The 17,895-nt window shown below is 46.0% G+C and overlaps 1 protein-coding gene across 2 annotated transcripts in view; it reads right to left on the reverse strand.

The window, feature by feature from the left end:
* SRRM3 (serine/arginine repetitive matrix 3) overlaps window positions 1–17,895 on the reverse strand; it is a 361,844-nt gene that overhangs the window by 20,577 nt on the left and 323,372 nt on the right. For both annotated transcript variants that reach the window (XM_085649611.1, XM_085649610.1), the window contains 2 exons: window positions 15,891–16,106; window positions 2,903–3,043 (listed from right to left, as the gene is read on the reverse strand). In XM_085649611.1, the coding sequence (XP_085505737.1) occupies window positions 2,903–3,043; window positions 15,891–16,106 (357 nt within the window). The remainder of the gene's footprint in view (window positions 1–2,902; window positions 3,044–15,890; window positions 16,107–17,895) is intronic.

The following is a 17,895-nucleotide window of genomic DNA, read 5'->3' on the forward strand; positions in this document are numbered from 1 at the left end:
TTGGATGGATCAGTATCTCAAACCAAAATCTTCCTTGTTCAATGAACTTCACCATTAGATTCCTGTAAAGATTGGGAATGTCATTTTGTGGAAGAAACTTTACCCCATCTGATTTTTCTCTATTAGAATGTTGTTGTTTTTTTAAAGAAGAATTGGAATAAAATATTTACCATATTGCATATAAATGAGCAATTGTATTTATCCTATTTAATATATCAACTTTTAGTTTAACACCTCACATGCTCTGGATGAGGGTTAATTATTTGACACATTTATGCCATTGCAAGTCGTATAAATTAGTTCATATTGTAAATCTGTGACGTTTGTATATTTTAATGCTTTGTGGTAGTAGGTGAAATTTACAAGAAGTAGTCTAGTGAACTTTTTATTTAATATGCAGTCTCAAAATTCAAGATTGTTTGGGGGAAATCTGTTGATATACATTTATACAAACCTTAATAACCTTTTTCTTTTTTTTTTAATCATTTTACTTTCATATAAGGTGGACAATTTACTTAATTTATGACATTCAGTGTTGTTTATCCTTAATGTTATTCAATCTCATTTTTAAAAAGTCATCACTTGTTTGACATACTGTTGTACCATGGATTATCTATTGAGATATATTATGTTTCATTGATTGAACTGGCAAAACATTTATAGTTTTCTTTTTATACAGTTCAACAGTTCTCATTGGGGCTTACTCAAAAGATATTTTGAAATATGTAAAGTCATTTTCCTGTAGTATTCTTTTATATACCCTTACATGCTTTTGTGATTTGACCTCAAAACATCTAACATGGCAATACAACAGGAATATTCATGGAGTATTCATATACAAATAGTACAAATAAAAAGGACTATGCCCTCTCAGCACTTTTAGTAATAGGAAGTTGGCCATTTCGGGCGAACTCATTAAGGCATTTAGGAGTATGTAAGAAGTACTCCTACACTACTGCTTCCCAAATTCCTGACTGCTTTCGTGAAGCAGCCCCTTTGTGTTTATTAACTGTATTTGATATCCATTATATGTATTTATAATATCAATAAACATGTTTTTAAACAAAACAAAAAAAATAAATGAAACATTGTGTATAATGTAACTGTATTCAATAGCAGAAGGAATTTAGGATGAATATTTTTAGTACAGTCATCACACTTCAATGTAAATTAGCTACATATGTGGCCCATTTGTAATGTACTTTTGATGAAAACCTGCACTGACAATGACTGCATCTAACGGACAACCAGTCAAATGTGCAGTAGAGTCTTAATCAATAGGGTTCTTTCGCTAGGGGTAGGTATGACTATTTTAAGATGTTAGTAAAGCAGAGGGCATGGCAGCCCATGGTCTCTTTCTCTCAGTATCATTGTGTGCCTAGAGTGCCTGATATTGCTGGAATGGGGGTGGGTCAGCAGCTTCATATATAGGTGCACAGTATGGACATCCTGATGTTTTGAGTTCCTGACTCCCTCCAAGGCAAAGTGGGTCCTGGCTTCTGGAGGCATCCAGGTATTTTTGGAATATCAGAGGATAAATGCACTTTAGGATAAGCTTTGTGGTAGGTTTTAGGTGCATGAACTTTTGTGGCCTTCCATAGTATGAAAATGCAAGGTAGTCAGGTCTCCTGAATTAGTTGATAGCTCTCAAATTCGAGGGGCGTGAGTGAATGTAGAGGCTTTAGGTGTGTATTTTCTGTAGTGTATGAGTGCATGTGGTCATTTGAATAATTTAAGATTGGATCTATCATGAGCGTGTTTCCCACGTTATATGCAGTAGTATTGTCTGGAATGATAAAAACATTTGGGACTCCTTGGCCCTTTTGCAATGAAACAATCATTTGATTAGCACTCCAGCCCCTATAATGGCCGAAGGTGAAATGATGTGAAGGACCAAAACATTGACAATATAGACTGATTGGACAAATATTATGTTAATTCCTTAAATATTTTTTGACAATTGAAATACTGATAGCTGTCTAGTAGTGTATATTTTATGTCTTTTCTTTATATTTTTGTTTTATGTAATTGTAAATGGGCTGTGTTAGGTGCTACTCTGTTCTCATTGACATAATCTGTCATAACCTTTAAGTGTAAATAAATTTGCTTTTGAAAAAACCTTTTTCAGCCTCATTGTTTTACTGACTATGTGCCTTAATAAGTGTTAAAAGTATTTTTAAGTAACTGTTGACAGACTTTTTTATAGAAATTAGTATATCAAATGATGCACTTGGGGGTATTTGCTGTCTACATATGGACTATCAGTGAAGCATCAGTTTCTGACCTTCTCAGTACTTCAAAATTAAGAATGTGAAACTTCATTAAAATACTTTTGTTCAAGCAGCTCTCTACTCCTTCCATCATGGCAGCCTTCTTACATTGCTATGTGCGATAGAAGGGGCCAGCAGTCCAATCACCCTTAGTAGTTGTAGATAATTTTCAAGCTAAAGCTTGTGCCACCAGTTTATGTGTACTGATTTTCTGAATTGCTCTCCATACGGTATGTCAAGCAAGCGTTGGTGGTATATTGGTGAGCATAGCTGCCTTCCATTCGGTATGTCCAAAGCACATGTAAGCACCAAGGCACCAATCCACAAGAGAACACCCTCTTACAAAAGCAGCATCTATGTATAATGTGGTATTATTAAGGTACAGAGTCCAGAGTAATGTATTCCAAGCATTCCTGAACTCTATCCCTTGCCCCTTCTCTAGTTCTTCAGTAGTTGACTTTGGAATAAAATGTGATTCAAAGGCTGAAGTGGTAGGAACCTTCTTACAGGAAGGTGCTCCAAATCAAATGTCCTGGATAGTACGGCTTGTGCACTATTCCTTCATGGAGAAATATGTCTGACTAAACCATTTCTTTCCTGGCCCATTTCTTACCATCTATGTCCGAGCTCACCTCGTAATTCTCCTGGCCTCCATAAAGCTTGGGGAATCCCGCCTCCTCTTGCGGATGGGAGAGTAACTCCTGGAGCGCCTTCTGGGACGTGATGCCTCTGTGCTGTCTGTGTGTCTGGTGCGGGATTCGTTCTCTTTCTCTCTGCAATAGAAACATATGTTCATGAATTCCCTAAACCACTCTGTCTCAGTGGAGCGCCTTATGCTCTTGGCTACCTCATGCAACCTTTGCTGTAGACACCCAGCTCTTGCTTGCCACATTAACGCCTCTATAATTCGTTTATGTTCACGGATGGAATTATGCATTAGGATTAAGGATGTACATGGCATTTTTAAAGCCAATAAAGCGGAGATAAGGCCCTTGTTTATATGCCCCTTAGTTTCAACTGGTAGCCATTGAAGTGAACTTAGTATGGGTATTATTTCTTAAGCTAGCTACTGCCAAATAAAGAAAAGTTAGTATGGATTAAGGGTTTCAGAAGAGTAAGATGTGTTTAGGTGTACTAGTGACAATGTAGTTCCCATAGTCAAGTCTGGAGAATACCAGAGACTGAACTGTAGTTTTGAAGTCATGTTCAGGGTTTCACAATTGTTGGTAGTGAGCATTTCAGGCCACATTAATGTAAATTGGGAAGTTTAGTTTATAGTGAAGAAAGAAGCCAATACATTTGGCACACTCAGTGATAGACAGAGTGCAGGCAAGGGTGTTGAAATAATCCAACCAGGGTTGAACTGGAGTTGAGGAATGGGGGGAGAATGAGAAGAAACTCACTTTTGAGAGAGATAAGTGTAAGGTGGTGAAGAGACATTCACACCTGGATGTTTTCAATAGTAAAGACTAAGAGAGAGATATTGTTTGGCGAAAAGACTTTCATGTAAAATTGTGTGTCATCAACATACTGGTGATGGGCTGTGTCAGAAGAGTGTAGGAGAGCTCTAAGAGGTTTGAGATGAAGGTTAAACAGAGTAAGGGCAAGAATGGAACCTTGAAGAATTCCTTGTAACAGAGAGACAGGATTGGAAAGAGAATTGAAAGTGCATTTGATTGTGAGAACGTACTATAATAAGCGGTCATCCATTTGAGCATGGTCCCCCCCCCAACACCCATGCAATACGTCTTTAGAATATCCAGCAGGATATTCTACACTGTTGAAAAGAATCTGAAGTAAGGCGGTATCACTGTCAATTATTAGGAGCGTGCCTGTAACCATGGTGCAACCGAGTCTGAAACTCGGATGTAAGTCATCAAGGAGTTGATTGGCACCAATGATCTGTTTGAATTGAGTTTCAGCACAACATTCAATAAGCTTTGCTAAAATAATCAGTTCAGTGATGGGGTGGTAGCTGCTTAAGACTTTGGGATCATCTATGGGTTTTTAAGAGAGGAGTGACTGGAATAATTTTATGACATGTGGGGAACTCACCTTTACCAACAGAAATATTGATGAGATTCATTAAGAAGGGTTAAAAATAGGAACTAAGGGGCTCATTATGATGTCCGCCCGCCATCATAACGGTGATGAGACCGCCCACCAGACGTGCGGCGGTCCCACCAGTGCAATTAGGATGTGCCCTCCATACTGGTGGGCGCATCCTGGCCTTTTACCATTGCGGACGGTGCTGCTGGCTGCAGCACTGTCCGCAATGGTAAAAGGGCACGCACAGCATTTCCCTCCACCACGTGGCAGGCACCACACGGTGCCTGACACTTGTTGCAGGGAACTGTACCCCCTAGTGCAACCCCTCCAACCCCCCCCCACAGAGGGGGCCAGCAACTGGCCCCCAAATCCAATCCTTGCCAGCCTTTCCATGGTGGCATCGTTGCCATGGAAAGTCCTCTACAACACCCACATACTAATATGGCAGACAGTGCCTACTAGGCACCGCCACCATTTTAGTGGCCCAGCTCTGCCCGGCAGGCAACCGTAACGATTGCCACCGGCGGACAAGCGGCGGACGGACTTTGCGTCCGCCGCGATACCCACCACCATCCTAATATGGTGGTGGGTAATTCCCATTATGATGGCGGAACGATTGCCACCGCCACCTGGCGGTGGCGATCGTTCCGCCATCGTAATGAGCCCCTAAGGTTCTTGTCCTCGGAGGGGTGGGGTATGAGATTAAAGAAGTGTCTTACGGGTTGGAGTTTGGAAATTGAACTTATAATTACTTTCTATGAGATCTCCTTGAAATTTGACCAGCTGTTAGATTTTCTAAAAAGAGGTGAGCAGAGAAGTTGGTTACATGATTGATGACAGTGTAAGCTTCTGATGGAATTGTGGGTTATTTGACTATGTAAGTTGTGGGGTCAACTTTCAAAAGAGTCTGTTTGGGTTTTGATGAGTATTAATATTGAATATGTGCAATATTCCTGAAAGAACAAAGTTTGTTATGCTGGATGCTGATTGCTGACATGGACCCATCATAGTAGAAAGTGAGAGTTGACTTCACTGATTTCAGACGTATCATATCAAACGCACAAAAGATGATGGTAGGAATGCTTTAAATTTGTCTAACTACTAGCAATCACTCGGGTAGAATTCCAATCTATCATTCTTATTTCTCACCATGCCACCTCAGATTAGACTCAGCTTTATGCAAATCAATCTTGTTCCTCCTTTAATAGGAACAGTCCAGCCTGAACCGCCAAGCCACAACAATGGAACACAAGCAACCCAAGGCTTGTTTTGCCCTGATTAGGGGTTCTTCAGTCAGTTGTAGCTTGGTTCCAGTGGGCATGATGTGTGTGTTTTATGTGTAGCTCTGAGTGGCCAACAGTATCTCCAGATGTGGGTGCCTTGTTACTGCACCACTGGAACCAGTCTGCACTCGACTGAGGTGCTCCAACTAAAGTCAAACTGGACTTGAGTTCCTTGTGTTCTTGTTCAGAGAGGACCTGGCTCAGCAGTTCGGGCTGGACTGTTCCTACTGGAGCAGGACCAAGACTGACCTGCATATGGCTGGGCCTAATCTGAGGTGGCATAGTGGGCAAAAATATGATGGTTTGGAATGCTACAGCGAGTGATTGCTAATGGTTAAGAAAATAACAAGCAATCCTCCCACCACCTTTTGTGTGTCAAAGATGCTGGGTAGACAGATAGAAATCAGCTATAGAACACTGGGAGGATCATGGACCCCAGTCTTAGGTTTTTTCAGGTATTCTGGTGGCTGAGGTTTTAGCAAAGACAAGTGTAAAAGGAGTTTGGGGATGGTATGATCAATCTAATTGGAAAGGTTGGTGAATGATAGGATATAGCAAAACTAAAGGGGATGATGGACGGAGTGTTGTTCATTGCAAGCACTCACCCCCATTCAACTGATCTGTGTTTAATCCATCATCATTCTTTAGCTCACTCCCCCACCCCAGTTCAGACGTGGTTATATGAAAATCTGTCTGACCCTGTGCCTCATGGGAACAGTCCAGCCTGAACTACCAAGCCATGTCTTCCCTGGACCGGAAACAAGCATCCTGGGACTGGTTTCGGGTTCATAACCCTCATCAGCCAGGCTATCTTGAATCCAGTGGCAAAGTGAGCAAGGGACCCACGTCTGGGCATACCCTGCCAACTCAGGGCGAACAAAGCAAAACCAAAGGGGATGATGGACTGAGTGTTGAACATTGCAAGCACTCACCCCCAGTCAACTGATCTGGGTTTAATCCATCATCATTCTTTAGCTCACTCCACCACCCCAGTTCAGACATGGTTATATGCAAATCAGTCTGACCCTGTGCCTCATGGGAACAGTCCAGCCCGAACTACCAAGTCATGTCTTCCCGGGACGGGAAACAAGCATCCTGGGACTGGTTTCGGGCTCATAACCCTGATCAGCCACGCTATCTTGAATCCAATGGCAAAGGGAGCAAGGGACCCACGTCTGGGCATACCCCGCCAACTCAGGGCGAACAAAGCAAAACCAAAGGGGATGATGGATGGAGTGTTGAACATTGCAATCACTCACCCCCAGTCAACTGATCTGGGTTTAATCCATTATCATTCTTTAGCTCACTCCACCACCCCAGTTCAGACGTGGTTATATGCAAATCAGTCTGACCCTGTGCCTCATGGGAACAGTCCAGTCTGAGCTACCAAGCTATGTCTTCCCTGGCCCGGAAACAAGCATCCTGGGACCGGTTTCAGGTTCATAACCCTCATCAGCCAGGCCATCTTGAATCCAGTGGCAAAGTGAGCAAGGGACCCACGTCTGGGAATACCCTGCCAACTTAGGGCGAACAAAGCAAAACCAAAGGGGATGCTGGACGGAGTGATGAACATTGCAAGTACTCACCCCTAGTCAAGTGATCTGGGTTTAATCAATCATTCTTTAGCTCCCTCCACCACCCCAGTTCAGACGTGGTTATATGCCAGTCAGTCTGACCCTGTGCCTCATGGGAACAGTCCAGCCCGAACTACCAAGCCATGTCTTCCCTGGACCGCAAACACGCATCCTGGGACCGGTTTTGGGTTCATAACCCTCATCAGCCAGGCTATCTTGAATCCAGTGGCAAAGTGAGCAAGGGACCCACGTCTGGGCATACCCTGCCAACTTAGGGTGAACAAAGCAAAACCAAAGGGGATGCTGGACGGAGTGATGAACATTGCAAGCACTCACCCCCAGTCAACTGATCTGGGTTTAATCCATCATCATTCTTTAGCTCACTCCACCACCCCAGTTCAGACATGGTTATATGCAAATCAGTCCGACCCTGTGCCTCATGGGAACAGTCCAGCCTGAACTGCCAAGCCATGTCTTCCCTGGACCGGAAACAAGCATCCTGGGACCGGTTTCAGGTTCATAACCCTCATCAGCCAGGCTATCTTGAATCCTGTGGCAAAGTGAGCAAGGGACCCACGTCTGGGCATACCCTGCCAACTTAGGGCGAACAAAGCAAAACCAAAGGGGATGATGGACGAAGTGTTGAACATTGCAAGCACTCACCCCCAGTCAACTGATCTGGGTGTAATCCATCATCATTCTTTAGCTCACTCCACCAGCCCAGTTGAGACGTGGTTATATGCAAATCAGTCTGACCCTGTGCCTCATGGGAAAAGTCCAGCCCGAACTACCAAGCCATGTCTTCCCTGGACCGGAAACAATCATCCTGGGACCAGTTTCGGGTTAATAACCCTTATCAGCCAGGCTATCTTGAATCCAGTGGCAAAGTGAGCAAGGGACCCATGTCTGGGCATACCCTGCCATTTTAGGGCGAACAAAGCAAACCCAAAGGGGATGATGGACGAAGTGTTGAACATTGCAAGCACTCACCCCCAGTCAACTGATCTGGGTGTAATCCATCATCATTCTTTAGCTCACCCCACCACCCCAGTTCGGACATGGTGATAAGCAAATCAGTCTGACCCTGTGCCTCGTGGGAACAGTCAAGCCCGAACTGCCAAGCCATGTCTTCCCTGGACCGGAAACAAGCATCCTGGGACCGGTTTTGGGTTCATAACCCTCATCAGCCAGGCTATCTTGAATCCAGTGGCAAAGTGAGCAAGGAACCCACGTCTCTTCATACCCTGCCAACTTAGGGCAGACAAAGCAAAACCAAAGGGGATGATGGTCGGAGTATCGAACATTGCAAGCACTCACCCCCATTCAACTGATCTGGGTTTAATCCATCATCATTCTTTAGCTCACTCCACCACCCCAGTTCAGATATGGATCTATGCAAATCAGTCTGACCCTGTGCCTCATGGGAACAATCCAGTCCGAACTGCCAAGCCATGTCTTCCCTGGACCGGAAACAAGCATCCTGGGACCAGTTTTGAGTTCATAACCCTCATCAGCCAGGCTATCTTGAATCCAGTGGAAAAGTGAGCAAGGGACCTACGTCTGGGCATACCCTGCCAACTTAGGGCGAACAAAGCAAAACCAAAGGGGATGATGGACAGAGTGTTGAACATTGCAAGCACTCACCGCCAGTCAACTGATCTGGGTTTAATCCATCATCATTCTTTAGCTCACTCCACCACCCCAGTTTAGACATGGTTATATGCAAATCAGTCCGACCCTGTGCCTCGTGGGAACAGTCCAGCCCGAACTGCCAAGCCATGTCTTCCCTGGACCGTAAACAAGCATCCTGGGACCGGTTTTGGGTTCATAACCCTCATCAGCCAGGCTATCTTGAATCCAGTGGCAAAGTGAGCAAGGAACCCACGTCTCTGCATACCCTGCCAACTTAGGGCAGACAAAGCAAAACCAAAGGGGATGATGGTCGGAGTATCGAACATTGCAAGCACTCACCCCCATTCAACTGATCTGGGTTTAACCCATCATCATTCTTTAGCTCACTCCACCACCCCAGTTCAGATATGGATATATGCAAATCAGTCTGACCCTGTGCCTCATGGGAACAGTCCAGTCCGAACTGCCAAGCCATGTCTTCCCTGGACCGGAAACAAGCATCCTGGGACCAGTTTTGAGTTCATAACCCTCATCAGCCAGGCTATCTTGAATCCAGTGGAAAAGTGAGCAAGGGACCTACGTCTGGGCATACCCTGCCAACTTAGGGCGAACAAAGCAAAACCAAAGGGGATGATGGACAGTGTTGAACATTGCAAGCACTCACCGCCAGTCAACTGATCTGGGTTTAATCCGTCATCATTCTTTAGCTCACTCCACCACCCCAGTTCAGACATGGTTATATGCAAATCAGTCCGACCCTGTGCCTCATGGGAACACTCCAGCCTGAACTGCCAAGCCATGTCTTCCCTGGACCGGAAACAAACATCCTGGGACTAGTTTCGAGTTCATAACCCTCATTAGCCAGGCTATCTTGAATCCAGTGGCAAAGTGAGCAAGGGACCCACGTCTGGGCATACCCTGCCAACTTAGGGCGAACAAAGCAAAACCAAAGGGGATGATGGACAGTGTTGAACATTGCAAGCACTCACCGCCAGTCAACTGATCTGGGTTTAATCCGTCATCATTCTTTAGCTCACTCCACCACCCCAGTTCAGACATGGTTATATGCAAATCAGTCCGACCCTGTGCCTCATGGGAACAGTCCAGCCCGAACTACCAAGCCATGTCTTCCCTGGACCGGAAACAATCATCCTGGGACCGGTTTCGGGTTAATAACCCTTATCAGCCAGGCTATCTTGAATCCAGTGGCAAAGTGAGCAAGGGACCCATGTCTGGGCATACCCTGCCATCTTAGGGCGAACAAAGCAAAACCAAAGGGGATGATGGACGAAGTGTTGAACATTGCAAGCACTCACCCCCAGTCAACTGATCTGGGTGTAATCCATCATCATTCTTTAGCTCACCCTACCACCCCAGTTCGGACATGGTGATAAGCAAATCAGTCTGACCCTGTGCCTCGTGGGAACAGTCCAGCCCGAACTGCCAAGCCATGTCTTCCCTGGACCGGAAACAAGCATCCTGGGACCGGTTTTGGGTTCATAACCCTCATCAGCCAGGCTATCTTGAATCCAGTGGCAAAGTGAGCAAGGAACCCACGTCTCTGCATACCCTGCCAACTTAGGGCAGACAAAGCAAAACCAAAGGGGATGATGGTCGGAGTATCGAACATTGCAAGCACTCACCCCCATTCAACTGATCTGATCTGGGTTTAATCCATCATCATTCTTTAGCTCACTCCACCACCCCAGTTCAGATATGGATATATGCAAATCAGTCTGACCCTGTGCCTCATGGGAACAGTCCAGTCCGAACTGCCAAGCCATGTCTTCCCTGGACCGGAAACAAGCATCCTGGGACCAGTTTTGAGTTCATAACCCTCATCAGCCAGGCTATCTTGAATCCAGTGGAAAAGTGAGCAAGGGACCTACGTCTGGGCATACCCTGCCAACTTAGGGCGAACAAAGCAAAACCAAAGGGGATGATGGACAGAGTGTTGAACATTGCAAGCACTCACCGCCAGTCAACTGATCTGGGTTTAATCCATCATCATTCTTTAGCTCACTCCACCACCCCAGTTTAGACATGGTTATATGCAAATCAGTCCGACCCTGTGCCTCGTGGGAACAGTCCAGCCCGAACTGCCAAGCCATGTCTTCCCTGGACCGTAAACAAGCATCCTGGGACCGGTTTTGGGTTCATAACCCTCATCAGCCAGGCTATCTTGAATCCAATGGCAAAGTGAGCAAGGAACCCACGTCTCTGCATACCCTGCCAACTTAGGGCAGACAAAGCAAAACCAAAGGGGATGATGGTCGGAGTATCGAACATTGCAAGCACTCACCCCCATTCAACTGATCTGGGTTTAACCCATCATCATTCTTTAGCTCACTCCACCACCCCAGTTCAGATATGGATATATGCAAATCAGTCTGACCCTGTGCCTCATGGGAACAGTCCAGTCCGAACTGCCATGCCATGTCTTCCCTGGACCGGAAACAAGCATCCTGGGACCAGTTTTGAGTTCATAACCCTCATCAGCCAGGCTATCTTGAATCCAGTGGAAAAGTGAGCAAGGGACCTACGTCTGGGCATACCCTGCCAACTTAGGGCGAACAAAGCAAAACCAAAGGGGATGATGGACAGTGTTGAACATTGCAAGCACTCACCGCCAGTCAACTGATCTGGGTTTAATCCGTCATCATTCTTTAGCTCACTCCACCACCCCAGTTCAGACATGGTTATATGCAAATCAGTCCGACCCTGTGCCTCATGGGAACAGTCCAGCGTGAACTGCCAAGCCATGTCTTCCCTGGACCGGAAACAAACATCCTGGGACTAGTTTCGAGTTCATCACCCTCATTAGCCAGGCTATCTTGAATCCAGTGGCAAAGTGAGCAAGGGACCCACGTCTGGGCATACCCTGCCAATTTAGGGCGAACAAAGAAAAACAAAGGGGTTGATGGACGGAGTGTTGAACATTGCAAGCACTCACCCCCAGTCAACTGATCTGGGTTTAATCCATCATCATTCTTTAGCTCACTCCACCACCCCAGTTCAGACATGGTTATATGCAAATCAGTCTGACCCTGTGCCTCATGGGAACAGTCCAGTCCGAACTGCCAAGCCATGTCTTCCCTGGACTGGAAACAAGCATCCTGGGACCGGTTTTGGGTTCATAACCCTCATCAGCCAGGCTATCTTGAATCCAGTGGCAAAGTGAGCAAGGAACCCACGTCTCTGCATACCCTGCCAACTTAGGGCAGACAAAGCAAAACCAAAGGGGATGATGGTCGGAGTATCGAACATTGCAAGCACTCACCCCCATTCAACTGATTTGGGTTTAATCCATCATCATTCTTTAGCTCACTCCACCACCCCAGTTCAGATATGGATATATGCAAATCAGTCTGACCCTGTGCCTCATGGGAACAGTCCAGTCCGAACTACCAAGCCATGTCTTCCCTGGACCAGAAACAAGCATCCTGGGACCAGTTTTGAGTTCATAACCCTCATCAGCCAGGCTATCTTGAATCCAGTGGAAAAGTGAGCAAGGGACCTACGTCTGGGCATACCCTGCCAACTTAGGGCACACAAAGCAAAACCAAAGGGGATGATGGACAGAGTGTTGAACATTGCAAGCACTCACCGCCAGTCAACTGATCTGGGTTTAATCCATCATCATTCTTTAGCTCACTCCACCACCCCAGTTCAGACATGGTTATATGCAAATCAGTCCGACCCTGTGCCTCATGGGAACAGTCCAGCCTGAACTGCCAAGCCATGTCTTCCCTGGACCGGAAACAAACATCCTGGGACTGGTTTCGAGTTCATAACCCTCATTAGCCAGGCTATCTTGAATCCAGTGGCAAAGTGAGCAAAGGACCCACGTCTGGGCATACCCTGCCAATTTAGGGCGAACAAAGAAAAACAAAGGGGTTGATGGACGGAGTGTTGAACATTGCAAGCACTCACCCCCAGTCAACTGATCTGGGTTTAATCCATCATCATTCTTTAGCTCACTCCACCACCCCAGTTCAGACATGGTTATATGCAAATCAGTCTGACCCTGTGCCTCATGGGAACAGTCCAGTCCGAACTGCCAAGCCATGTCTTCCCTGGACTGGAAACAAGCATCCTGGGACCGGTTTTGAGTTCATAACCCTCATCAGCCAGGCTATCTCGAATCCGGTGGCAAAGTGAAGTGAGCAAGGGACCCACATCTGGGCATACCCTGCCAACTTAGGGCGAACAAAGCAAAATAAAGGGGATGATGGACGGAGTGTTGAACATTGCAAGCACTCACCCCCAGTCAACTGATCTGGGTTTAATCCATCCTCATTCTTTAGCTCCCTCCACCACCCCAGTTCAGACGTGGTTATATGCCAGTCAGTCTGATTCTGTGCCTCACGGGAACAGTCCAGCCCGAACTACCAAGCCATGGCTTCCCTGGACCGCAAACACGCATCCTGGGACCGGTTTCGGGTTCATAACTCTCATCAGCCAGGCTATCTTGAATCCAGTGGCAAAGTGAGCAAGGGACCCACGTCTGGGCATACCCTGCTAACTTAGGGCGAACAAAGCAAAACCAAAGATGGATGATGGACGGAGTGTTGTACATTGCAAGTACTCACCCCTAGTCAAGTGATCTGGGTTTAATCCATCATCATTCTTTAGCTCACTCCACCACCCCAGTTCAGACATGGTTATATACAAATCAGTCTGACCCTGTGCCTTATGGGAACAGTCCAGCCCGAACTGCCAAGCCATGTCTTCCGTGGACCGGAAACAAGCATCCTGGGACCAGTTTCGGGTTCTTAACCCTCATCAGACAGGCTATCTTGAATCCAGTGGCAAAGTGAGCAAGGGACCCACGTCTGGACATACCCTGCCAACTTAGGGCGAACAAAGCAAAACCAAAGGGGATGATGGATGGAGTGTTGAACATTGCAAGCACTCACCCCCAATCAACTGAACTGGGTTTAATCCATCATCATTCTTTAGCTCATTCCACCACCCCAGTTCAGACATGGTTATATGCAAATCAGTCTGACCCTGTGCCTCATGGGAACAGTACAGCCCGAACTACCAAGCCATGTCTTCCCTGGACCAGAAACAAGCATCCTGGGACCGGTTTCGGGTTCATAACCCTCATCAGCCAGGCTATCTTGAATCCAGTGGCAAAGTGAGCAAGGGACCCACGTCTGGGCATACCCTGCCAACTTAGGGCGAACAAAGCAAAACCAAAGGGGATGCTGGACGGAGTGTTGAACATTGCAAGCACTCACCCCCAGTCAACTGATCTGTGTTTAATACATCATCATTCTTTAGCTCACTCCACCACCCCAGTTCAGACGTGGTTATATGCAAATCAGTCTGACCATGTGCCTCATGGGAACAGTCCAGCCCGAACTACCAAGCCATGTCTTCCCTGGACCGGAAACATGCATCCTGGGACTGGTTTCAGGTTCATAACCCTCATCAGCCAGGCTATCTTGAATCCAGTGGCAAAGTGAGCAAGGAACCCACGTCTCTGCATACCCTGCCAACTTAGGGCAGACAAAGCAAAACCAAAGGGGATGATGGACGGAGTATCGAACATTGCAAGCACTCACCCCCAGTCAACTGATGTGGGTTTAATCCATCATCATTCTTTAGCTCACTCCACCACCCCAGTTCAGACATGGTTATATGCAAATCAGTCTGACCCTGTTCCTCATGGGAACAGTCCAGTCCGAACTGCCAAGCCATGTCTTCCCTGGACCGGAAACAAGCATCCTGGGACCAGTTTTGAGTTCATAACCCTCATCAGCCAGGCTATCTTGAATCCAGTGGAAAAGTGAGCAAGGGACCTACGTCTGGGCATACCCTGCCAACTTAGGGCGAACAAAGCAAAACTAAAGGGGATGATGGACAGAGTGTTGAACATTGCAAGCACTCACCCCCAGTCAACTGATCTGGGTTTAATCCATCATCATTCTTTAGCTCACTCCACCACCCCAGTTCAGACCTGGTTATATGCAAATCAATCCGACCCTGTGCTTCATGGTAACAGTCCAGCCTGAACTGCCAAGCCATGTCTTCCCTGGACCGGAAACAAACATCCTGGGACCGGTTTCGGGTTCATAACCCTCATTAGCCAGGCTATCTTGAATCAGTGGCAAAGTGATCAAGGGACCCACGTCTGGGCATACCCTGCCAATTTAGGGCGAACAAAGCAAAACAAAGGGGTTGATGGACGGAGTGTTGAACATTGCAAGCACTCACCCCCAGTCAACTGATCTGGGTTTAATCCATCATCATTCTTTAGCTCACTCCACCACCCCAGTTCAGACATGGTTATATGCAAATCAGTCTGACCCTGTGCCTCATGGGAACATTCCAGTCCGAACTGCCAAGCCATGTCTTCCCTAGACTGGAAACAAGCATCCTGGGACCGGTTTTGAGTTCATAACCCTCATCAGCCAGGCTATCTCGAATCCAGTGGCAAAGTGAGCAAGGGACACACATCTGGGCATACCCTGCCAAATTAGGGCGAACAAAGCAAAATAAAGGGGATGATGGACGGAGTGTTGAACATTGCAAGCACTCACCCCCAGTCAACTGATCTGGGTTTAATCCATCATCATTCTTTAGCTCACTCCACCACCCCAGTTAAGACATGGTTATATGGAAATCAGTCTGACCCTGTGCCTCATTGGAACAGTTCAGCCCAAACTGCCAAGCCATGTGTTCCCTGGACTGGAAACAAGCATCCTGGGACCGGTTTCGGGTTCATAACCCTCATCAGCCAGGCTATCTTGAATCCAGTGGCAAAGTGAGCAAGGGACCCACGTGCAGGAGATCTGTGTGCAAATGCAAACAGTAGCATTAAAGCAGTGTATATTTCCTCCCTCATAAGCAGAAATGCACTCTGTTCCCTTTGGAATAACAGCACATCTGTCAACGACTGAATTGAGGCTGCTGATACCATGATTATTGATGTACTCTAGAATTACAGATATGGGAGGGAATATAGTCTCCTTCAGCTCTGCCACAAAGCCCAAAGACAGACTATGGGCACTCTAATATAGGTAGAAAAAATTATCACCAAGCTGCATATTAAGGAGAAGCTGGGTTCTTACCTGCTGGTGTTCTTTTTCTGTGAAGATGATCGTGACCGGCTTCTCACCGACCTTTTATCCCGGGACCGGGATCGGGAGCAGCTGGAGCTCCATGAGCTGCCTCGATGTCCTGGACTACGTGACACACTCTTCTTCCTCTCCGAGATGTGCCTTGAATGCTTCACTGCAGACTCAGAGCAGCTGTTTGGTTTCCCTCGATGATGCCGGCCTTTCGCCCTACAGGTACAGGTTGATTGTGTTACTGAAAGAGCTTTATATCATGCTGAAAGTACTGTTTAGGCTCAACAGAACATAGTTGTAGTCACCATTTGGAGCATTACTGACTATTCATTTATTCATAGGAGAAGATGGATCATTTATCTTAATAAGGATGACAACCTTTTTAAAACACTAATAACAAACAGGAGAAGGTGCCACAGGGCTATAAAGATGCAGAAGAGCCAGTGTGAAGATTAGGTGTGTCTTACGAAGGGTCAGGTCCATCCTAACCTGTGGCAGTCACAACTTCTGCGCACACCCCTGGAAAATTAGATTCAGCATTGCATCTATGCAAAGTACTTGCTGCATGTATGATTATACATAGTAAACAAGTGTGCATGGGGAAGTGCCCCCCCATTAGCGCATTAGGACTTAAAAAAATATTTTTTATCCACTGACAAAATATTTTTCCTCATGGAAAAACCTCTTTCTCAATACCCCCACCAATTCAGGGGTGTATCTGTCCACTTACCACCCAGTAAATGGATTTACATTTGCTGTTGGCATATGCCCTATGCATTTTCTCTGTCCGTCGATCAGCCGCTGGACAATCTACCAGTGGACCACATCTACAGCTCTACCGTACTCCTTATATTTTCAAATCCTGCATTGATAAAATCTCTTGCAAAGGGGACACACCACGTGTTGGCTTACCATGTGTTGAAGAAGATGAAAATCCACATTACTGTTTGTCACAATACTTGGAAAGTTTCTGAATCTTATACCTGTCATATCAAACATGTTTATGTAATAAATTGCCAGGCCAGGTATAATTGCTTCCTGTGTCCATTTACTTTGGATAGGGTTCTATTTTAACGTGTTTATGATCTGTAAAATTACAGTGGTTATCAGTTTTGCTATTAGGGTTATAATATATTCTTTTGATTAGTGCTACATGCAGTGTGCTTTGGTGCTCCTAGCCTTGTCTCCTAGATTAGTGCCACTATGAGGAGATGGGGCACAATGTGATATGTCATGGCACATGTAAGAGTGAGGTGACTGAGCTATATAAACTAGCCGAACCTGCAGTCGCTAGCCCGCCAGTTTCTCATGAGAACTCAAATACAAAATGGCTGCCACAAACAGAAAACTACCTAAGTGGCATCTATCCAGCCACACGTTGGCAACACTGTTACCCCTATGTATGGGATACCTTTCAGTCACACGCTGTGTCCCATTGCCCTTATTGTTCCCACAGGGAGGGTTTGGGTTTGTGGGTACACAAGAATTCTTGATACTACCTTTTGGGTTCTCCTATGTAGCATGCAAGAGGCATGCCTTTTTGGTTCTCATATGAAATTTGCTGTAGGCCATTTGCGGCTACATTTGACACTAGATTCCTTGTGGAATATTTTTCTCTGCTCTTCACCCTACGTCAGAACAGAATGCACTCCAGTTCCTAAGACAGATTTGCCTACAGTCTTTACTCGAACCCTTGCTTTCCCTATTATTGCTTAGAAAATCCATAGGTCCATCATCAATAGTGGTGCGGTGAATGTTGATGTGAAATATGCCCTTTGACTGATTTGTACTAAACGTGACTGAACTCCTGTTACTGAGTCCCGCACCATGATGACTGTTCATTCCAATCAACTTATCCTGCAGTTTTAACCCAGAGTTGCATCCTAAGCAAAAGTTCAGTTTAAAAAAAAATATTTAAACCACCCACAAAAGTATGCCCGGTGCTATTCACAACAGCTCTTCTATAGTTACTAGAGTCAAATAATACCCCAAACAGTATTAAATG

This window comes from Triturus cristatus, chromosome 3_2, assembly GCF_964204655.1.
Source record: "Triturus cristatus chromosome 3_2, aTriCri1.1, whole genome shotgun sequence".
Lineage (NCBI taxonomy): Eukaryota > Metazoa > Chordata > Amphibia > Caudata > Salamandridae > Triturus > Triturus cristatus.